Source organism: Oreochromis aureus, linkage group 9 (assembly GCF_013358895.1).
Source record: "Oreochromis aureus strain Israel breed Guangdong linkage group 9, ZZ_aureus, whole genome shotgun sequence".
Classification (NCBI taxonomy): Eukaryota; Metazoa; Chordata; class Actinopteri; order Cichliformes; family Cichlidae; genus Oreochromis; species Oreochromis aureus.
Window position 1 is genome coordinate 39,867,461 of NC_052950.1, and position 23,613 is coordinate 39,891,073.

Here is a 23,613-nt window from a genome sequence, read left to right on the forward strand (position 1 = left end):
GATAAAGCGGAGCCTTGGTCGTCTATCATTCCACAAAAACGATACAAAAATTGTCTTCAGGTGTAAAAATAGGTTAGCAGGGGGTGACAATGGGATGTTCTGGAACAGGTACAAAAGTTTGGGCATTATGTTTAATTTGAGAACATTAATTCTCGCTGTAAGTGACAAGGGCAAGGGCTTCCATCTGTTAGGAGGCCTGGGTCGTTGACCCAGGGTTTTTGAGTTTGTTATATTAGTTATAATTTCTAGTCTTTGGTTTCTTTGAGTTCTGTCTTATGGTTTGTGTCTCTGTCATCTCTAGTTGCTCTGTCTCCCCTGTCAGCTGTATCCCCTTGTCTAGTTCGCGTCTCTGTGTATCCTTAGTTGCTATATTCCCGTGTCCAGTCAGTCTGTGTCTGTAAGTTCAGTCTGTGTTGTGTTTCCTGTTTTACTTTGAAGGTCTGTCTTTTCTCAGTGTGTTCAGTTTATGCTTCTTTGTCTCGTTAGTCCTGATTTGCCCCAGCTGTGTTTCCCTCCTGTTGCCCGTTCCCTGATTACTCCCTCTGCGTATTTAAGCCCTGTGTTTTCCTGTGCTCTCTGTGGCGTTCTACCGTTTACTTAGCTGTGTGTTCTGTTAGTCCTCTGGTTTAAGTTTATTTTGATTTTTTCCAGTCATGTTATGTTACCCCTTTTTGAGTTCAGTATTAAAGCTGTTTTGAGTTCACCTTTGGTCTCCGGAGTCTGCACCTTGGGTCCTATTCCTGTCTGCACACAGCCTACACCTAACACCATCTATCTAGGGATGAGGTGATTGAGTCTACCATAGGGGTGTAGTTAACCCCAACAATATCTCTCAAACATGGCACTATCTTAATCCCCAGATAAGTAAAACAGTCTACCATTTTGAATTGGAAGGGATTTCCAGCACCCTCTCTCTCTCCTGAGTTAAGTATCATTAGTGAAGATTTTTCTTTGTTCACTTTATATCCTGATATCCGTCCAAATATGTGTAGTAGATCCAACAAGGCTGGGATAGACTCCTTCAGCTTTTCCAAGAAAAGAATAACATCATCTGCAAACAAAGCAATTCTGTGTTCCTGTTGGTTTACCGATAGGCCAGTTATGCTCTTATGGGACCGCACTGCAATGGCAAACGGTTCAATTGCTAAAATAAACAATAAAGGAGACAAAGGGCACCCTTGCCTACAGCCCTGTTTAATTTCAAACGGCTTAGATATAATTCCATTTGTCAGTATTTCAGCATAAGGCTCATTATATAAAAGTCTAATACACCGACAGAAATTATCCCCACAGCCAAATCTTTTTAATATTTCAAATAGATAGGGCCACTCAACTCTATCAAAGGCCTTTTCGGCATCTAATGATAGTAGAGCAGTGTCCGGTTTTCCTCCTGACTATGAAGAATATCCAACACTCTCCTCACATTATGAAATCCCTGTCTGCCCATAATAAACCCATTCTGATCACAGGTAATTAGATCAGGTAAAGATCTCTCCAGTCTTCGAGCCAAAATTTTGCAAAGTATCTTTAGATCCACATTAAGAAGACTTATTGGTCTTAGGTTACCACATTTATTGCATGGTTTACCAGGTTTGGGCAATAAAGTTATCAGGGCCCCTCTTAATGAAACCGGAAGGATTCCTTTTCAAATGAATCCGAAAACATGTCAAAAGAGGGGACAGCAGTTTAGTTTTAAATTCCTGTAAATTTCTATCGGCAGCCCATCTGGGCCTGGGGCTTTACCTGTTTTCAAATGGTCTATTGCTGTAGATATCTCCTCCTTTGTTATAGGTGTATCAAGATCTGCGCTCATTAGTCCTGAAATGCTGGGCAACTGAAGGGTATCCAAGAAGAGATCTTGCTCTTGTCCCATGTGTGTTATGTCTGAGTTATATAATTTTCAAAAAAAAAACCTTAAAAGTTTCATTAATTCCTAGAGGGTCGACAATAACCTGTCCGTCACTGTTTTCAACTGAGGCAATGTTTTCTCATTCTGTAATTGGCGGAGGCGCCAGGCTAATAATTTCCGGGCTTTTCCCTTGATCATAGAGTGTCTGTTTAAGACTTAAAAGATGTGAGGCTGCCTTAGAAGCAGAAAGTTCATTATACTGTGTTCTTAGTAACAGAAGCTTTTGATGGACTCTTGGACAAAAACTTTGAAAATATTCTCCTCAAGCACCTCAATCTCTGCCTCCAACTTTTTGTTTTCTGATAAGTTTGCTTTGCTCTATAACTTGTGAAGCTAATAATCTGACCCCTTATGTAGGCCTTAAAAGCTTCCCATCTTGAGCAGGGTGATGTTTCATCCCTATTAGTATCAAAAAATATGTTTATTTGGTTATCTATGAAAGATGTAAATTCTGAGTCTAGGAGCCACTTTTGTTTAAATCTCCACCTAGGGGATCTCTCTTCAGTCTCAGATCTTCATATATTAACGAGTTTGGCGAGTGGTCAGATATTAAAAAATATTATCGTAGTGACAGTCCTTTATTTTATAGCTCAAATTGGCAGAAACTAAAAAGTAATCAATACGCGAGTATGATTTATGTGTATGTGAATAGCAGGAGTATTTTAAGACCTTAGGGTTCATATCCCTCCAAATATCCCTCAGATCGAGTTCTTTCATAAAATGTTGAATAGTTTGCCTACTTTTAGGGTGAGAGAGATCAATACCTGAGCTCCTATCCAACTCTGGGTTCAACGTACAATTAAAGTCCCCTGCCATAATGAGGCTACCAGACAGACATGATACTGTGTAAAAAAGGTTATGAAAAAACTGGGTCGTCAATGTTTGGAGCATAGATATTTATCAGGATTATTTTTTCCGTAATAAGTGTGCCCTGTAAAATAACATATCTCCCAGCCTTGTCTTTAATAACCTTTGTCACCTGAAATGGTATAGATTTGTGGATCAAGATCATAACACCTCTTGCCTGAGAAGTGAAGGGCGCAGAATATATACTGCCTTGCCACCTCCTCCTAATCTTCGCCTCTTGACTAGACAACAGGTGCGTTTCCTGCAGCAGCATGATATCAGAGTGCATAGAGTTCAGTCTAGACATTACCTGTTTTACCTTCTCCAGTTTTTGTAGCCCTCTGCAGTTCCAAGAAGAAATTTTAATTCTTATCCCACCAGACATAACATATAACACTGAATGAGCTTCCCAACACATCTGAGATATTAAAGGACAGAGAAACAAATAATACCTGAATGTCAAAAACTACATCCATGACAATGAATACTGAACATGCCCCTTTAACTTGAACTTGGGCACCCATTTCCCTCCCCCTATACATATTGGCACCTGTCTAACAGCTAAGGGTTGTTCCACCCAAAAGCGAGGATCAACCGACCGTGCCTAAACACTGTCCCCTTACCCCACCCCGCTATGCAACCAAAAAACTCGTTATTGAATACGATAAGAAAATCAGGGTATTAATAGTGGCTGTGAGCCTCTGGACCAATGAACAAATAAGTACAACAAACTGGTCTTTCTCTCTCTCCCTCTCACTTCTTTCTAAACTTAAAGCTCAGTAATCATCCCTCCATGCCAGCACACTGTAATATGACCATGATTACATCATCTCACCCCGGTTCACTTTCCGACCTCAGAGCCTTCACAAAGTTCTCCGCTTCACCTGGCAGGTTGAAGATGCGGGACTGTCCGTTATGTGTCACTATCAGTCGCGCAGGAGGGATCATGCCGTACCGGATACCCATGGAGCGAAGCTGTTGTCTCACGGCGTCAAACTCTTTCTGTCTTTTGTGCACTCCAGTCGCTAGGTCCTCATAAAATCTCACCGGGTGATTCTTGAAAAGAATCTGTCCCTTTGCCCTGGCAGCTCTTATCACGGTCATTTTATCCTTGTAGTTTAGAAACTTCATGATCATAGTCCTTGGTGCAGCGGTATTTGACATATTCTTCTGGCCGACCCGATGCGCTCTCTCCAGCGTCAGAGCAGTTCGTAGCGGCGCCAAGTTCAGAGCCTCTGGTAGCCAGTTTTCCAAGAAAGCGCACGCGTCTTCTCCTTCTGCGTCCTCGGGCAGGTTAACAAGTCTCAAGTTAGATCGTCGCGATCTGGTCTCCAGATCCAGCACTTTGTCCTCGAGGTTTTTGTTGTTATTTTCAAGAGTCCGTACCTTTGCTTCCAAGGTGGTAATGCTATCTTCTGCTACAGATATCCGGGCCTCCGCCTCGCTGACCCGCTTGACACACTCATTAACATCCTTCCTCACGGTCTCTATTGCTGACAAAATACCATCAAGTTTGGAGGAAAAGTCGGATTTCAAGCTTGCAATAGCCGCCAGTATTACGTCTGAGCCTTCGGCCGTCTCTTCCCTCTCAGTCGGCTCATCATTTCCTTCCTCCATCGCCCGACTAGCGTTGATACCAGTCTCGCTATCTTCACGGCTAACACTAGCTTCACAGCTAGCCTCAGAGTTCAACTTAGAAGTGAAGTTAGATAATTTCGATTGAGTCGGTCTACTAATGTTTTTCCCGGGTTTCCTTTGCGAGAGAGGCATCACAGCTGTCCTAGGTGTCGTTCAATGTCTAACAAACGAGTATTATTCAGGATTTTACAGAAAGATAGCGGAGCAGGAGTGGGCACGTCCTTTCAGCCAGCCGCCATTACCGGAACCCGAATTGTACAAATTTACATTGTTTTAAAAAGTGTTACATGTCTAAAACGATAATTCAATATGAAGAATATGAATGAAATTGGAGTTAATTGAAGAAGGGATTCTTTTTTTTCTTCCCTCTCCCACTTTCGCCTTATTTTATTCTATTTACTTATTTTTTTTCACCTTGTTATTATGTGAAGTGGTATATTGCTGTAAATTTGTTGTTTGGTCTGCGTTGGGATCTGGAGATGTTCCTTGGTTTGTGGTGCCCACTTGTAATATAAGTTGGATCGCAGATAGGGGGCAGGGTTTAATAAGAATATTTTCTTCTTCCTGCTCCTTTTCACGCGTGGTGAGAATTCAGAGTGGGTGGGGTCATGGTGGCTACGACTATCTTTTATTTACAGTGTGTTTAGGGCAGGCTGAGAATGAAGCTGTGACTGACTGTGGCATCATGCAGTATCAGCAGTATGACCACAGAGACTCCATTGAAGATGCAGTTACAGCTCTTCACTCACAGCTGTGCAGCACAGGAAGAGTGTGTGTGTGTATGTGTTTATTGTTTGGGGGGGAGTACACAAGTAATCTGACACTGAGGACAAGACCAGGCGTCGTTCTTTTAGGTCAGGGATCAGCAACCTTTCACACCCAAAGAGCCACTTGGACCCGGTTTCCACGCAAAAGAAAACACTGGGAGCCGCAAATACTTTTTGACATCTAAAATGAAGATAACACTGTATATATTGTTTTTTACCTTTATGCTTTGTGTGAACAACTAAGGTGTGTTTCTTATGAAATCCATGAAGTGCTACAGAGAAAATTACATTTTATTTATGTAATTAACACATTTTGAGCTCTTAAAGAAATATAACCAAAGCAAAGACACCCAGCTGAACTAAAATGATCCATGTAGCAAACAAAAGCTGTTGTGAGCCGCCCTCATATCGCCTTTGTGCTGTTGGAGCCTTGACCTGACTTTTAAAAAATAATTGGAAAAAAACCCCACTATGCTCCTAAAAAATGAAAAATAGATATTTGCAAAATTCTGCCTAAATATGTGTCTGTGAAGGTTCTATTTTACCTAGTTAATGTGTGCGGCGGGGCGTGGTCTGCAGCGCCGCTGCAGGGGAGGCGGACGCACCTGAGCGGCACCCGCAATCAGGCCTCGCCGCCTTAACGTCTGCGCTATCTGTGCTGTTGTGTTGGTGTGTGTCGGGCTGTGAGCTGCAAAGCTACAGCCGGCTGTATGCGTACATACGTGTGTGAAAAGTGGTCAATAAAGAGATGCTGAAAAGCGCGTTCATGGAAACATCGTCGGGTCTGCCGTGATTTGTTTACAATGAGACTTCTGCTCCTGAACCTCTGCGCACAGCGTCTGCAAATCAGGGCTGTACGAAGTCACCTCATCTTTACAGGACTGTAAGCTGTCATCTGTGAGGCGTGAACGGTGTTTGTCTTTAACATAGTTCATGGTGGAGAACAGCTGCTGACATAATGTGGATCCCAAGATCCATAATTGACCTACCTGGGGTTGAAAGTCTCGATAAATGCACGGCGTTTCTGCGGGTATACCGGCTTCTGCGAGTGTGACGCTTATTTGAGCGATGAAAAAATAATAGAATATAATTTTATTTTTATACTTCAATATCACAATAATCTTCCAATTTAGAACTACGAGTTAAAAAAGAACGTAAATAAAATACACTTCAGCTAAATGCTTCTAATTTATTTTCCCAAACCGCCCGGAGCCGCAGTATAAGGACTAAAGAGCCGCAGGTTGCCGACCCCTGTTTTAGGTGAACACCGTCTCCACGACAACACTGCTTCGTAAACTAAAATGACTACAATATAAAATCATTTTCCCAGAGTCGACCACTGATGATAAAACAAAGAGGATAAAGGTCTGATTTGTCTACAGTTATGAAAGCAGCTGACTTCCATTAACATCGACACAATGACCTGACGTCTTTACTGTGGTTTAAATACTTCATGTACTTTGTCTCAGTGTAAAATACAATAATTACTGTTTGATGAGGTTAGAGTCAGCCTTACTGCAGTTTTTATATTTACAGCTAATCTGTTATCAATATGAGTTTTATTTTGAAAGGGCCTGAGGATAAAGAAGTGACTTCATCGTGTGCGTGCGTGTGTGTGTGTGTGCACCACTCCTATGGTGATGATCTCTTCTGGTGCGACCTCAGGTCAAAGGTCAGCTGTCAGCCTGCAGAGCACAGTGAAACACGTACAAGTGAACCAATGAAGGAAGCATGTGCGTGACTCATCAGAGTGACACGGCTCAGAGGAGGAGGCTGAGGTTTAGGCAGGAGAAGCTCGACAGCAGGTGATGTTGACGCTGTTAGCGACGACGGGGCTCTAACACGAGCAGCTCAGCTCTGCAGGAAAGCTTTCACAGCACGCGCTGGCTGTACCTCTGTACAGGCGTCTGCCAGTTACTGTTGGTACTAGTGTATAATAGCAGGGTTCTGAGGGCCGTCTGTGAGCGTCTGTGGGCTTTGTTTGGTTTTGGGGTTCAGGTCAGATTCAGGTTTCAGGTCCTCACAGATGCAGGTAGGTAAGCGTACAGCTGGGGCTGCCTGAACACACCTCGGCTCCTGTGTGCGTCTGAAGCTGCTGGAGGAGTGTGGTTCACGAGGGGGATGAAGGTTTAGGGAAGAGGAGCAGAGGAGATGGTTGGAGCGCTCAGCGGGACACCTGCTGCGGTTTGTGGCTTCATGCTGTGAGCGCAGGAAATGTTTGATTTATCCTCCAATCACAACTAAGAACATGAGTTGATGGTGTGATCTGGGCTTCCTCTCTGATCGAGCTCTGTGACTGTAACGGCTGAGCGCTTGTAACGGCCCTAGCTGGCCCTCCTGATACTGCCCTTGTGTGGGCGTGGAGTTTTTCTCCGCCTCCTCTCTTGCTCCACCCCTCTGTCTCTCTCTTGCTTCTTCTCTCTCCCCAGGACACAGCTGCTGCTCATTGGCCTCATTTACCACCTGGGCCCAGTCAGCAATCACCTCTCTGAGGTTATATAAGCTGGGGATGGACTGGATGTGGGAGGGTGGCTTTCTCTGGTGTCTCCGCGTTGCGTGTTAGGTGTGTGATTGTCCTGCCTACGGTGTGTAGTGGTAGGAGCAGTGGGAGAGGCTTCTGGTGGTTTTCCTCTGTGCTGGTCAGTGTGTGTTTCCAGCCTAGGTGTGGAAAAGGCCTGCTGTGTGAGTGTGACCAGCCCCACCGTGCGTGGCTCTTTGTGAGTAGCTCTTAACCAAGTAGTGGTTTTGCTTAGGTGACGGCGGCCTCCATTACTTTGTTTGGCCTGCCTGGTTATTGTTAATAGCAGCGTTGCTGTCTTTTTCTGTTGAAGCCTTATAGTTGTTTTCTTTGTTGAGGTGGTCACCATTCTCCTTGTGTTGATCTGTCTGAGTTATCATTAAAGCAGCGGTGCTGTCTCTTTCTGTTGTTACTATTCATATGATTATTGAGTTAATTGATTATAATAAAGATTCATTTTGTGTTAAATACCTCTGCCTGGCGTTCTTTTCATTTCAACCCGGATCCAACTGTTACTGTCCCCTACTCTCTTCGCCTAGCTTTCATGTGGGGACGTAACAGCGCTGCTGTGATGGAGGAGCCTCCCTCGGCTCTCCTGTAGTCCTCGGCTGTTTGCACAGCAGCTCTGGTTCACGTCCTGTCCTCGTGCAGGACCTCAGCAGCTCTCTGACTCCAGTCCACAGACAGACGTGAGACGAGTGTGGAGGACTCAGCTGGGGGACGCTCTGTGACACGTCATAGATTAAAGCCTGTTCTCTGTGTGTGTGTGTGTGTGTGTGTGTGTGTGTGTGTGTGTGCTGCAGGGCTGAGCCACGGGACTGCCGACACCAGGGAGTGTGTGTACTACAACGTGAACTACGAGATCGAGAAGACGAACCAGAGCGGCGTGGAGCGCTGCGAGGACGAGCAGGACAAACGCTCGCACTGCTATGCCTCCTGGAGGAACAACTCGGGCTCGATCGAGCTGGTAAAGAAGGGATGCTGGCTGGACGACTTCAACTGCTACGACCGGTACACACACACACACACACACACACACACACACACACACACACACACACACACACACACACACACACACACACACACACACACACACACCTTGCCTTCAAACAACATAAATGGTGTCTGAGCTCCTCCAGTCAATCATTACACAGCAGACACCAACCACAGTGGGATCCATGCTGTCACATTTACCTTCTTGCGCTGAGCTGATCCAGGATCTGCTTTGATCCAAATCACAGCCACAGTCACCTGAATGTTTTATGTTGTCAGGCAGACCCTACAGTGATACAGACTCCATGATGTTTGTTCAAACTGTGGCTGAAAACTGAAGTCCTGTAAATACATGTAAACAAATCTATGACAGTCAGTCTGTTCTGTGTCGGGGCCACATCCAGTTTCCTGTCCTGTGATGCGCTGCGTTCCTGTTTCTGGGCAGCGTTCCATTCAGAGCAGCTGCTCACAGGGTCGTGATCATAACCCCTGAACTCCTCTGTGGGATTTAAAACAGGGGAACATGCTGGGGGGGGGCTGCGTCCTCATACCTGGGTGTACTGTGTGCTGCAGACCACGCAGTGACGAGGGTGGAACGCCATTGTATCCCAGATGGTGTTGGGGAGTAGCAGAATACATGTAAAATACAAAATATGAGTAACTGTATTCCGTTAGAGTTACTGTTTAAAACTGTGGTATTCAGAATACAGTTACTTTGTTGAAAATGGATGACACAGGGGTCTTTTCCTGTTTCATATGTTAGGCTATGCCCTCTCTATTTCAGGTAATTCCACGCCGGTGGAAACCCAAACAAAACACGCATCAAGAGGCTCTAATCCCTGTGTCTCAATCTTGTGGCCCATATCACCTCTACTTGCTGCCGCATAATGTCATAACGCCTCTCTCTGTCTCTCGCTAGCAAAGTTGACCCAGACAACAAAGTAAAGCTAGTTTTCGGCTATGAGCCCGACATGAACGTGACGTATTAGCCAGAGGTCCCTTTACTATAGTTCGGAGCTGCAGACCTGTTTTATATACGCGCGGAATAGTTTTCTATACGAGATCGCTGCAAAAAGTGCAGCCTTACCTAATGTCCACCTACTGTTACTCATTTATATTAAGATTTACACATCTAGTTGGTATTGGTATGGCGAGTAACCTTCAGTAATAGGAATAAATCACACAGCAATAGTACATTCATGTACTAATACTGATACTGTGAAGCATCAGCACGAAGCCCTGCAGCAGCTCTGACCAGTTTAATCTCTTAGCTCCACCTGAGCTGGACGTCTGCACCGTGTTTGTGCTGCTGTAGCCTTTAATGACATCATGTGACCAATAACATGGCTGCTGTCAGGTTACTGTAGCAACAGAGGGTCCAGGAAGGCGGAGCTCAAGTTTAATAAGTGAAGTCTGAGGATTTTGATTGGCGTGATTAGCAGGCATCTGTGTGTGTGCGTGCTAGCTAGCATTAGCTGTTGAAATGTAAATGTTATCATTTCCTGATAACATTTACAATAATTGATTACACAGCAGTGGAGAGTAGACTTTATCACAGTAGATGTCTTTCTGAAAGCGCTGTAACTAAGTTTAAGAATATAATCCACCCACTGTTATCATCTTCAATGCCCTGTACCAACACAGAGCAGAGCAGCTATCTGAACGCTACTCCAACAGAGGTCGATTATCTTGTTAATAATTTTACCTCCTCACTACGTACGACTCTGGATACTGTAGCTCCTGTGAAAACTAAGGCCTCAAATCCGAAGTACCTGACTCTGTGGTATAATTCTCAAACACGTAGCCTAAAGCAGATAACTCGTAAGCTGGAGAGGAAATGGCGTGTCACAAATTTAGAGGATCATCATTTAGCCTGGAGAAATAGTTTGCTGCTTTATAAGAAAGCCCTCCATAAAGCCAGAACATCTTACTATTCGTCACTGATTGAAGAAAATAAGAACAACCCCAGGTTTCTCTTCAGCACTGTAGCCAGGCTGACAAACAGTCAGAGCTCTACTGAGCCAACCATCCCTTTAACGTTAACTAGTAATGACTTCATGAACTTCTTCACAAATAACATTTTAATCATTAGAGAAAAAATTACCAATAATCATCCCACAGATGTAATATTATCTACAGCTACTCTTAGTACCATCGATGTTAAGTTAGACTCTTTTCTCCAATTGATCTTTCTGAGTTAACTTCAATAATTAATTCCTCCAAACCATCAACGTGTCTTTTAGACCCCATTCCTACAAAACTGCTCAAAGAAGTCCTGCCATTAATTAATGCTTCAATCTTAAATATGATCAACCTATCTCTAATAATCAGCTATGTACCACAGGCCTTCAAGCTGGCTGTAGTTAAACCTTTACTTAAAAAGCATCTCTAGACCCAGCTGTCTTAGCTAATTATAGGCCAATCTCCAACCTTCCTTTCATATCAAACATCCTTGAAAGAGTAGTTGTCAAACAGCTAACAGATCATCTGCAGAGGAATGGCTTATTTGAAGAGTTTCAGTCAGGTTTCAGAGGTCATCACAGCACAGAAACAGCTTTAGTGAAGGTTACAAATGATCTTCTTATGGCCTCTGACAGTGGACTCATCTCTGTGCTTGTCCTGCTAGACCTCAGTGCTGCGTTCGATACTGTCGACCATAATATCCTATTAGAGCGATTAGAACATGCTGTAGGTATTACAGGTACTGCACTGCAGTGGTTTGTATCATATCTATCTAATAGACTCCAATTTGTACATGTAAATGGAGAGTCCTCTTCACACACTAAGGTCAATTATGGTGTTCCACAGGGTTCAGTGCTAGGACCAATTCTATTTACATTACACATGCTTCCCTTAGGCAGCATCATTAGAAGACATAGCATAAATTTTCACTGCTATGCAGATGACACGCAGCTCTATCTGTCCATGAAGCCAGGTAACACACACCATTTAGTTAAACTGCAGGAATGTCTTAAAGACATAAAGACCTGGATGGCCGCTAACTTTCTGCTTCTTAATTCAGATCAAACTGAGGTTATTGTACTCGGCCCTGAAAATCTTAGAAATATGGTATCTAAGCAGATTCTTACTCTGGATGGCATTACCTTGGCCTCCAGTGATGCTGTGAGGAACCTTGGAGTCATTTTTGACCAGGACATGTCCTTCAACGCACATATTAAACAAATATGTAAGACTGCTTTCTTCCATTTGTGCAACATCTCTAAAATTAGAAATATCCTGTCTCAGAGTGATGCTGAAAAACTAGTTCATGCATTTATTACTTCCAGGCTGGACTACTGTAATTCATTATTATCAGGATGTCCTAAAAACTCCCTGAAAAGCCTTCAGCTGATCCAAAATGCTGCAGCAAGAGTCCTGACAGGGACTAGAAAGAGAGAGCAGGTTTCTCCTGTTTTTGCTTCCCTTCATTGGCTTCCTGTTAAATCCAGAATTGAATTCAAAATCCTGCTCCTCACATACAAGGTCTTAAATAATCAGGCACCATCTTATCTTAATGACCTTGTAGTACCATATCACCCTATTAGAGCACTTCGCTCTCACACTGCAGGCCTACTTGTTAAGATAAGATGACCTTTATTATTCCCACACATGGGAAATTTGTTTTGTCACAGGACGAAGTGGACAGTGCGAAAGTTAGAATACAATAAGAATAAAATACTATATACAGTAGAATAAATAGAATAAAATACACAATAGGATAAAAATAGAATACAGATGCTTTATACAACTGAGTAAAAATACAACTTTGTTGGAAAAAGAGTATTGCACTTAGTCTTATTGTGTGGTTTGATCAGTTAAAGTCTTTGTTGTGGAGTCTGACAGCAGTGGGGAGGAAAGACCTGCGAAATCTCTCCGTCCCACACCGTGGGTGCCGCAGTCTCCCACTGAAGGAGCTGCTCAGTGCTGTCACAGTCTCATGCATGGGGTGGGAGATGTTGTCCAACAGGGATGACAGCTTAGCCACCATTCTCCTGTCACTCACCACCTCCACTGGGTCCAGAGGGGATCCTAGAACAGAGCTGGCCCTTCGGATCAGCCTGTTCAGTCTCTTCCTGTCCCCGGCAGAGATGCTGCCGCCCCAGCAGACCACACCATAAAAGATGGCTGAGGCCACCACAGAGTCATAGAAGGTCTTCAGGAGTGGGCCCTCCACTCCAAACGACCTGAGTCTCCGCAGCAGGTACAGTCTGCTCTGCCCTTTCCTGTAGAGGGCGTCTGAGTTATGAGTCCAGTCCAGTTTGTTGTTCAGATGAACACCAAGGTACCTGTAGCTGTCCACAGCCTCGATGTCCATACCTTGGATGTTCAGTGGTTGCAGTGGAGGATGTTTGTGCCTGCGGAAGTCTACCACCAGCTCCTTGGTTTTACTGGTGTTGTTGTGGAGGTAGTTCAGCTGGCACCAGTCCACAAAGCCTTGAGTCAGTCCTCTGTACTCCTTGTCGTCCCCATCAGTGATGAGGCCGACTATTGCAGAGTCATCAGAGAACTTCTGCAGGAAGCACTGGGTGGAGTTGTGGGAGAAGTCTGCAGTGTAGATGGTGAAGAGGAACGGAGCCAGAACCGTTCCCTGTGGGGCCCCTGTACTGCAGACGACCCTGTCCGACACACAGCCCTGAGTCCTCACATACTGTGGTCAGTAGGTGAGGTAGTCCTAAAAGTTCCTAGAGTATTTAAAAGTAGAATGGGAGGCAGAGCCTTCAGTTTTCAGGCCCCTCTTCTGTGGAACCAGCTTCCAGTTTGGATTCGGGAGACAGACACTATCTCTACTTTCAAGATTAGGCTTCAAACTTTCCTTTTTGCTAAAGCATATAGTTAGGGCTGGACCAGGTGACCCTGAATCCTCCCTTAGTTATGCTGCAATAGACGTAGGCTGCCGGGGATTCCCATGATGCATTGGGTTTTTCCTTTCCAGTCACCTTTCTCACTCACTATGTGTTAATAGACCTCTCTGCATCGAATCATATCTGTTATTAATCTCTGTCTCTCTTCCACAGCATGTCTTTATCCTGTCTTCCTTCTCTCACCCCAACCAATCACAGCAGATGGCCCCGCCCCTCCCTGAGCCTGGTTCTGTCGGAGGTTTCTTCCTGTTAAAAGGGAGTTTTTCCTTCCCACTGTCGCCAAAATGCTTGCTCATAGGGGTCATATGATTATTGGGTTTTTCTCTGTATCTATTATTGTAGGATCTACTGTACAATATAAAGCGCCTTGAGGCGCCTGTTGTTGTGATTTGGTGCTATATAAATAAAACTGAATTTAATTGTATTGAATACAGCGTCAGCCTAAATGCTAAAGTTATGGCTTGAAACCACAGCCAGTTGGTGGTGTCATGGGTGGAGCGCAGCCTGAAGCGTCCTCCACCCTCAGGTGAAGCGTTCCTCAGGCCTCTGCTCTGCTACCAGGGTCATAAGTGCCCACCCTCAGACGTCGAGTCTGATGCGCGGCGTGCTCGACGTACGTGGTGTTGGTGCCAGAGTGTTACCGTGTGTGAGGTCATTTCCTGTCTCTCTCTCAGGCAGGAGTGTGTGGCCACCGAGGAGAGCCCGCAGGTCTTCTTCTGCTGCTGTGAAGGAAACTTCTGCAACGAGCGTTTCACCCACCTGCCGGACATCACAGTGCCACGTGAGTGCCATCTGATTGGTCCGTTAGCACGTGTCACATGTGTCTTTTCCTCGTTTGTGTTTGTGCTTCATGAGGTCGTGACTTAAACAAGAGGTGTCATGGCCGCCGCCTCCATCTTTTATATACAGGGCGTTTATCAATATGCGTACTTGTGCGTACTTGCGTTCTCGTGTACTCGTGATACGTCATCAGTCGGAGACCAAGTACTGTTCAATTGGCACGCATCAAGCCGAGAACGCGAAAAAGTCCCGGATGTGTTCTCGATCCGCCCGTTTTATCGAGCATGCATCGGTGTAGACTTGGGACAGCTATATATCCCAGAATGCATTTCGTCCAAAACTCAACAGCGGACTCCCGGCACATCGTTTTCACCCCACCCCCAAACCGCTCGCGGACTTCTCACTACTCAGGTTAAAGAAACTCCAGCAGCTGTCTATAGTATTGAGTGTCCACTAGAATAGAAATAAAAGCGTTCTAACATCTCACCTGCTTGTTTTTATTAAGGTATGTACACGTATGTACATGTACACTATTTTTATTAATAGAGGTTTCACTACTGAGGTTAAAAATGATATATAAGTCACTTAGATCACTTCTAAATGTTAATGTTTGGTTTATTTCAGTGTTTTATTTGTTCCTGAGTAAACCGGTTTGGCTGTGATTACGGTTAAGCTTCATAACATGTTACTCACAGTTAAATTAGGAGGGACGGCAGTAAAACTCCGGACCTGTGACATCATCACGCACGCAGGTGTTCCAATTGTACATATCGCGAGTCCGTGCTCGCGTTCTCGGCGGGTACGTACTCACCGAGAACGCAAGTACGTACTCGCGTACTTGGGCATTGATAAACGGCCACAGTCTTTATATACTGAAACCCGTCCGCAGGTTTCCTCACACCAGACTGTCAGGGACGTTTCCGTGGTAACACAGTGATGATAAAGTACTTTTAAATGTAAATGCAGTCTTTCTGTGTGTGTGTGTCAGTGATCAAGGCCCCGCCCCCCAGCATTGGTGTTTTAAACGTGATGATTTACTGCCTGCTGCCCGTCACCATGCTGTCTGTCGCTCTGCTCACCGCCGTCTGGATGTACCAACACCGCAGACCTCCGTATGGACACGTGGACGTCACCGAGGTGAGCCTCACACACTCACGCTTCCCTTTTGATGAAACGAGTAGAAGTACTCGGTTACTTTTACCTGCAGACCGAAGCTGATGACGTCAGTTTGACCATCTGCTGGTCGTCTGCAGGCACTGCAGCAGGAAACATCCCAAACGAGGGTTTGTCACCACGTTGTGGTTCCTCATACAGCCAATCGGTCTGATAGGGCGAGAGGGGGGGTACACCTGAACAGGTGGCTGGTGTATGGACAACACTCTCACCTGTAGTTCAGTTTTTGTTTATACAGCCCCAAATCACAACAACAGTCTCCTCAAGGTGCTTTATATTGTCAGGTAGACCCTACAATAATAGATACAGAGAAAACCCCAACAATCATATGACCCCCTATGAACAAGCACTTTGGCGACAGTGGGAAGGAAAAACTCCCTTTTAACAGGAAGAAACCTCCAGCAGAACCAGGCTCAGGGAGGGGCGGGGCCATCTGCTGTGATTGGTTGGGGAGAGAGAAGGAAGACAGGATAAAGACATACTGTGGAAGAGAGACAGAGATTAATAACAGATATGATTCAGTGCAGAGAGGTCTGTTAACACATAGTGAGTGAAGAAGAAACAGCCAGTGCATCATGGGAATCCCCCAGCAGCCTACACCTATTGCAGCATAACTAAGGGAGGATTCAGGGTCAGGGGTCACATTAATCCTGATGTAGGAGGGGCTTCCCTCATGTTGCTGTCATTGGCTGTATCCCAATTCAGGGTCTGCAGCCTCAACGGTCCTCAAGGGCCGCGTACTCAAAGACCGCTAAGGCCGGAAGTGGGAGGCTTGTGAAATGGGACGGTCTAGCCTCCGTCGCACTGCCCAGGTTGCCTAGCAACCATGATCCTAACAGCTGGAAACGTTTCAAACAGCTTTGTTTGACAGAAATGAAGGAGAACATATTTTGTTTGTTTGTTTCTACATGACCTTTGTGTGATTTAATAAGTATCTGAGGCTGAGACCACAGGACTGTAAAACATGATAGTTGGGCTTCATTCCTGTACTGAACAGTCATTTTAAGATTAGCTAGTAAATAACAATTAGCTAATGTTGTTCATGAGACTAAAGTCATATCACTTTGGTAATGTAAATATAATATGGACAATATTATAGTTATTATATTAATCATTATTAGTTATTACAGCAGTGAGTTTGAACTCTGGGTCAAAGATTCAAGTTGCAGTTATTTATATTTCCTGTGCCGTCATATTCAGGACTGCAAACCGAGCAGCATCACTGACTTTCAGCTTGTGTTTGTGGATATATGACTGACTTTAATTATCCATAAAATCATCACATTCTCTGTAAGATTAAGGTCGAATATTGAACGGCGTATATTTTAAAGTAAAGGCTTTAAAACCAAGTTAGTACAAACATCACTAATGTCACATAACTTTGCCGACATGTGGCCAACAGTAATCTTTTAATGTTCATCGTTATTAAACATTTGCACATAAATAAGTGACATCATATTCAGTACTTACTTTTAAAAGTTTACTCTTCCGCCGTTTTTTTCGGCAAAATTATCCACACCGACTGCCGCGCTATGAATTGTGGGATATGTTGGGCCACGAAGTCTACACCGCCACATCCTTAAAATTCAGGGAAATGAAGGACGCATTTGACGGCCGCATTTCGAGCAGCCTTTGAATTGGGACAGCCTTCGTCGCGTCACGGTGACGTAATCGGCCTTAAAATGCGGCCTTTAAGGCTGCAGACCCTGAATTGGGATACAGCCTATAAATGTGTCACGTTGATGCTCTCCCCCCCTCCCCCACTCTCCTCTCCTTCAGGATCCTGGTCCGCCTCCTGCCTCCCCCCTACCGGGGCTGAAGCCTCTGCAGCTGCTGGAGGTGAAAGCCAGGGGGCGCTTCGGCTGTGTCTGGAAGGCTCAGATGATGAACGAACACATGGCTGTGAAGATCTTCCCCATCCAGGTACCGATGTTTGCTCTGAGCGTCAGAGTTGCCATCCTAACTCCCAACCCTTCCTCACCACCTCCTCCTCCTCGCAGAATAAGGACTCCTGGGAGAACGAGAGGGACGTGTTCATGACGCCGGGCATGAGGCACGCGAACATCCTGAGGTTCATCGCCGCAGAGAAACGAGGGAGCTACCCCGAGGCCGAGCTGTGGCTCATCACAGAGTTCCACGAGAGGGTGAGGAAGGGGGGCCGAGGAGGGGTCAGAAACTCCCGGGGGTGTGGGGTCAATCTCCTGATGTTTGTCTCTGCAGGGTTCCCTGTCGGACTTCCTGAAGGGAAACGTGATCGGCTGGTCTGAGCTGTGCCACATAGCCGAGACGACGGCGCGCGGCCTGGCGTACCTCCACGAAGACGTCCCCCGACAGAAGGGAGAGGGTCCCAAACCGGCCATCGCCCACAGGTCTGCCCACAAACCCCCACCCCTCACATCAGACAGGAAACCCTAGTCTGCAGTGACGAGCTGCTGCCACACGGTGGAGCTGTGAGTCAGCATTAGAGGACGTCACAGTTCACGCTGCTCGTTTTTACTTCAGGATCTCAGAGATCGCTTATGTTCACATGCTCGACACGCAGCAGCTGCTCACGCGCTGCTTTCAGCTCCACAGTGAACACATACAGAGACTCACAGTATCAGCACGCAGCAGCAGGTTGGCAGGAAGTACTGCAGTAGAGCTCAGTGTGTGCTGAGGCTGGGTCGCAACCTGCACAGCCTGATGAAAGCTACTACATGTACTGCAGGCAGTGCTGTAGGCAGCAGCTAAAAGCATCATGGGAGCTATAGTTGAATAACACAGTAGATCGATGAGGAGCAGGACTGTGGGCGGGGTCAGACAGGTAACGGCGGCCATGTTTGATCGTTTCTCGCTCTCTCAGGGATTTGAAGAGTAAGAACATCATGCTGCGCTCGGACCTCACGGCGGTGATCGGAGACTTCGGCCTCGCCGTTTGCTTCGAGCCGGGGAAACCGCCGGGAGAGACGCACGGACAGGTAAACTGCCCCGACCGCAGGCGGCCGAGGAGACGAGCGTCGCCGCGTCGCTCATGCTCACTCGTGTGTATGTCTGTGTGTGCAGGTGGGCACCAGGCGCTACATGGCCCCCGAGGTCTTAGAAGGAGCCATCAACTTCCAGAGAGACGCCTTCCTCCGGATCGACATGTACTCCATGGGCCTGGTACTGTGGGAGCTGGTGTCCCGCTGCAAGGCTGCAGACGGTAACACACACACACACAGGCTAACCACACCTTAACAGCACAGCGAGGGTTTACCTGACGTCTCAGGAGCGGATGTTGGCTCCGCCCATCTTTTAATATGTGCAAGCAAGCAATTTATTTATATAGCACTTTCAGATCAGCCCCCAGCTGAACACAAAGTGCTGTACACTTGACATGCCAAAAATAATACATTGAACATGTTCAAAACTAAGAAGAAAAATAATAATAATAATAATAATAATAATAAAAAAACATATAAAAAAAATAAAAAATAAGATGATGTGGTGTGTTCAGGTCCGGTGGATGAGTACATGCTGCCGTTCGAGGAGGAGGTTGGTCAGCATCCATCACTGGAGGACCTGCAGGAAGTCGTGGTCCACAAGAAGATGAGACCGACCATCAGAGAGCCGTGGCTCAAACACAGCGTGAGTCTGAACCTCGGTCCATGAAACATCAGGGGGCCAGATCTGGATCCCTGAGGGACACCTTCTATCATCAGCCCCTTTATTTTCAGGTGTTTTGTACTGTAAGACTGAGCAGTATTAGAGGGAAACGTTTCCCTGTGGAGGTAAAAAGACTTGCTTGTCTTAGAAGTTGTACTTAAGCACAGATGTGTTAGTGTATATGTAAATATAAAGAATGGTATCATCAGTATAAAAGTGTCCTGTCCTCTGCTGAGCTGTGAAGTTTTCATGTAAACATGAGTGGGCCTAACATGGATCCTTGAGGGACACCTTCTGTAAATCATGTGGACCTGCAGGACTCAGAGCGTCACTTCAGAGCAGCTGTCTGGAGGTGTTTTCAGGTGAAGACGCCACAGTTATGTGACAGAGCTGTAGGGATCCGCATTAGCGGGGCTGTTGTGTAACGTGCGTGCACATTTATGCTGATGATGTCATCCTTTACAATAACAGCGCCCCTGTTTGACGAAGGCCTCGTTGTGTTGCAGTCCACTACGTCACCTTCTTCTTCTCTCCATCACAGTGCTTCCTTTGCTAACCCCGCCTCCCCCCATGTGCTGCTCTCTGCAGGGTCTAGCTCAGATCTGTGAGTCGGTCGAGGAGTGCTGGGATCACGACGCCGAGGCTCGCCTGTCGGCCGGCTGCGTGGAGGAGAGAATCGCCCAGATCCGCCGCCTCACCGCCACCATCGCCCCACCTACCTCTGAGAACAACACCCTGCTGGGTTCCTCTGTCGCACCAGTTCCCATGGTAACTAACGTGGACCTGCCGCCCAAAGAGTTCAGTATATGATGTGAAAGAAACGACGTGCACACACCACGCCATCGCTCCTCAGTGGAATTTCGGACGTGAGAGCAGCTGCTAATTTATTCTCTGGACTTCTTTTGGACTCTTTGTGATTCCCTCTCGTCCTTCGGGACGGAGTACCAGCACACCTCGCTGTTCCTAAGTTTTCCTCTCAGTGGGACTCATTCGTGTCTTTTTAACCAGGCGTGTGTTTTATGAGAAAACGCATTCAGGGTCCGACTCAGTGAATGCTTCGATCTCCAGGTACCTCAGCGACCGTTTTTATTCGCTCATTTTTTACCGTTTTCCTCGCTCATTCCTGCCTCTTCTGTCTTCTACTCACATCTGGATCTTATCTACCTACCTGCCAACAGCGTCGCCTAGCAACCACCTGTCACCAGGCAACTACAATGCTGCAAAACCCACAGAGGAGCCCGAGACTGTTACACAGCAAACACCCACCCACAGTGACCGCTTTTCTACTTTACCTGGACTTTAGTTTTTATCGGTCTCCTGCGACAACACGTCGTTGTTCGCATCTTTAAATCCAACGGGTTGCATCCAAAACCGACGGAAACAGGAAGTGATGTCAGATGGGAAAAGGCGAAATGGGCCTGTTTGTTTCCAGTGTGGCGGTTTCTGTTCTCTCGTGTTTCGTGTCTCAGTCTTCTCGCCTGGGGGTGAAGGCTGAGACTGTGATTGGTTTGCCTCGCATTGCAGAGGGCTGACTGCGCTCAACCACAGCGTTTTGGTTGGTTTGGAAATAATTTCTCAGGTAATCATGACTACAGGTGTGTGTGTGGGGGTGGGGGTGGGGGGTGATGGGACGCTGGCTAAGGGTTTCCTGAGGGTGGGGCCAGAGTCAGATGTGGCTGATGAGAGCCTTCAGTGGGAGGTGCTTACCTGGGGGTGCTCTAAGCCTGTTGGCTGTAAAGGTGCCCAAACAAACAAGGGAACAGGTGTTACCCTAAAGGTGCAAGACCTCATAATGCATGCATTCAGGTCTGTGTGTGTGTGTGTGTGTGTGTGTGTGTGTGTGTGTGTGTGTGTGTAAACTGTCACATGCACATGATGTGACAGGTTTGAGTTTACACCTATTTCCTGCCTGTGTTACCTGAGAGATCGGTGACCTTTGACCTGCAGCAGCACCACCTTCAGGTTAAACCCTTCAAACTGAGCATCCGACATGTGAGTGCTGCATGATTTATTCTACACGTGTGGAAGGAGGGCTTCTTCCTGTCCCTGCCTTTCACAATAAAAGCCCTGGACATGCACACTGTGTGACTTTGAGATTTCATTCAAACTGTGAGGTCAAACAGCTGATTTCTGTTTATGAACGTCTCAGGCCCCACTGACTCACATCCAGGTGTCCAGATCCACAGACTGATCCTAAGAAGCTGCTGCAGAGGTCAAAGGTCACCTGTGTCCTTCTAATGCCCCCGTTCTTCCCTTCTGTGATGCCATACATGTAACATGAATGTCTACGATGCTGCTGCTGACTCTGATGATGATGATGCATATATTTCTGTAGATTCTTTTTATTGTTAGTTTTATTTTAGTTACATTGACCACATGCAAATCTGTGTTTGTACAGAGTTTGGGGGGGGGGGGGTTAATGATCAGCACTGATCAATGAGAGACGACAGTAGAGCTCCTGAAGCACAGACCACCTCAACACAGCAGAAATACCTCAGACTTTTCTACGAGCTGGATTTTTACATTTTGATGTTTGTGATTTTTTTTGGTTTACTTTGTGTTTTTGTTGTTTCCATTAAACCCGCGGAGCTGCCGGGCCGTGCCGACTCGCAGCTCGCTGCTGTTTCACACTAAACGACCTACACCTGGACTTCCTCTCATCCTTCCTCCTCTCTTTTCAGGTTTCCTTCTTTCCTTTCCTCTACTACCTCCTTTCTGTTTCCTTCCTGACTCCTCATCCACACCTTGTTATCTCCCTGCTGTAACAGGTCACATGGTTTAACACCTCCTCCCCGATTCAGTGACTCTAAAGTAAGGTGCAGTCCTTCAGGCAGCGCTCCACCTGCAGTCTGACCTCCATCAGGGCTAACCCCGCCTCAGTCTCTGACTCCAGGTGTTTCAGGAACTGGTTACCTCATTAAAGTCTCACAGGTGGAAACGCTGTGCTGCGCCCGCGGTCACAGCGACCTGTTTGTGCTCAGCATGGTTAGCGACTGCTGCTGCACGGTGCATTCATTCTTTTATTTTGCCGTCCTGAGAATTCATCTCTGTAAATAATTTAGGGCACTCGTTCGACCCGTGTGCTGCAGTCACACTCGGGTAGTTTGGATCTCCGGCTGTTCCCCAGCAGCTGCCGCCTCCATGAGAACTGATGCAAGTTCCTGTGAGGCAGGACAGTGCATCACCGCTTCCAAAAATGCCCCCAAACCCTGAACTTCCTGTCGTCTGCTGACATCACCGGCTGTTCAGGGCCTCAGTCAGCTGATCTGACTCGTTTAGGCGGCTCCACAGTACATGACTGCACACGGAAACGCCTGGCCAGGTCATTTCATCAGAGTTAGCTTGTGCTGCTAGCACTGACCTGGCTAACATCACACACACTCAGACCTCCCTCAGAGCTGTGAGGGAAGGTTATGGTCTCCGAGTCCTTGGAGCTCGATGCTAAAGAGAGCGAGTCACATGACTCCTTCCTCCAGCTTGTCCTGAGGAGGTGTGTGAAGATGGCCGCCTCCTTTTTGGTATTTTGGCCTGTGCCAAAGAAACGGTCAAGGTCAGAGACACGAGTTCCCTCACAGTCCTCTGTCTCTGCCATCGAAGACAGACGTTTTTAAATGGTGACGAGCAGAAAGGAATTCTGGGTGTTTATCCACAGGACAGCCCTGTGAGTGTAGGACTGAATGCTTGCTGTGCTGACTGTGACGGCGAGCAGAGCTGTGATTGAGTCTAAGCTTCGTTTAAACGTGACGAAGGCGGGAAAAGAGCAGAGGTACTGTCACTGGTCTTGGGACCCGCCCCCTCTGTCGACTTTGCTGCCAATCGATGGACGCGTTGCTCCAACATCTGACATTTGGGGGGGGGGGATTGTCATGTCAACAGTGACCAGTAGCTAGCCCTGCTTTACATGGCAGTTAGGATTAGCAAAGCTAGCTGTGCGTTATCAGGCTGCTGCTTCACCGTGTCAGCTGTGATCTGATTGGCTAACGGCTCTGCTGCCACTTTAAATTTTTTTTCAATTTTCAGCTGAAGTGAAACAGCCGACCCATAATGCACAGCTCCAAATGTTACAACATCTGGAGCTGCAGCTGGAGTCTTACACTCACAGAAGGTCATGAGCAACGTTCACTTCCTGTGGCACGGGCCAACAGAGGCGTCCAGCTCCACCAACGCCATCTGCTCCACCCGTGGGAGGAGCGAGCTGTGAGTCTCTAAACAGGAAGAGAAGCGACTGATCTTCATCGGCGTGACTGTAGGAAGAGCAGTTTAACATGTAGAAATACACGTGTACATACATATGAACAGGAAAGAGGAAGTGACACCTAACAAAATAAAAGCCTCTTCCTGGTTCCGGTCCTTCCTTCAGTAGTAGCGACTGATGGAGGTTCCTGGTTTTATTGTGGTGCTTTATAAAGAGAACCTCCACCTGCTCCGTCTGCCTGGAGACAGACAAGAAATGACGTGTGTGTGTGTGTGTGTGTGTGTGTGTGTGTGTGTGTGTGTGTG

General features: G+C 46.5%; 1 protein-coding gene across 2 annotated transcripts in view; it reads left to right on the top strand.

Annotated features, from left to right (window-relative positions):
- Positions 1-23,613, top strand: part of LOC116336526 (activin receptor type-2B-like) — a 45,366-nt gene extending 21,753 nt beyond the window's left edge. The window contains exons 2-12 of one of the 2 annotated variants that reach the window (XR_004200705.2): positions 8,482-8,689; positions 14,211-14,317; positions 15,305-15,453; positions 17,269-17,412; positions 17,490-17,633; positions 17,710-17,858; positions 18,332-18,446; positions 18,532-18,670; positions 18,965-19,095; positions 19,702-20,181; positions 20,292-23,613. Coding sequence is in view for 1 of the 2 variants with exons in the window: in XM_031760431.2 (XP_031616291.1) it covers positions 8,482-8,689; positions 14,211-14,317; positions 15,305-15,453; positions 17,269-17,412; positions 17,490-17,633; positions 17,710-17,858; positions 18,332-18,446; positions 18,532-18,670; positions 18,965-19,095; positions 19,702-19,923 (1,508 nt within the window). In the remaining variant the exon portion in view is untranslated. Of the gene's footprint in view, positions 1-8,481; positions 8,690-14,210; positions 14,318-15,304; positions 15,454-17,268; positions 17,413-17,489; positions 17,634-17,709; positions 17,859-18,331; positions 18,447-18,531; positions 18,671-18,964; positions 19,096-19,701 lie in introns of both variants that reach the window. The other variant, XM_031760431.2, reaches the window with a different exon arrangement.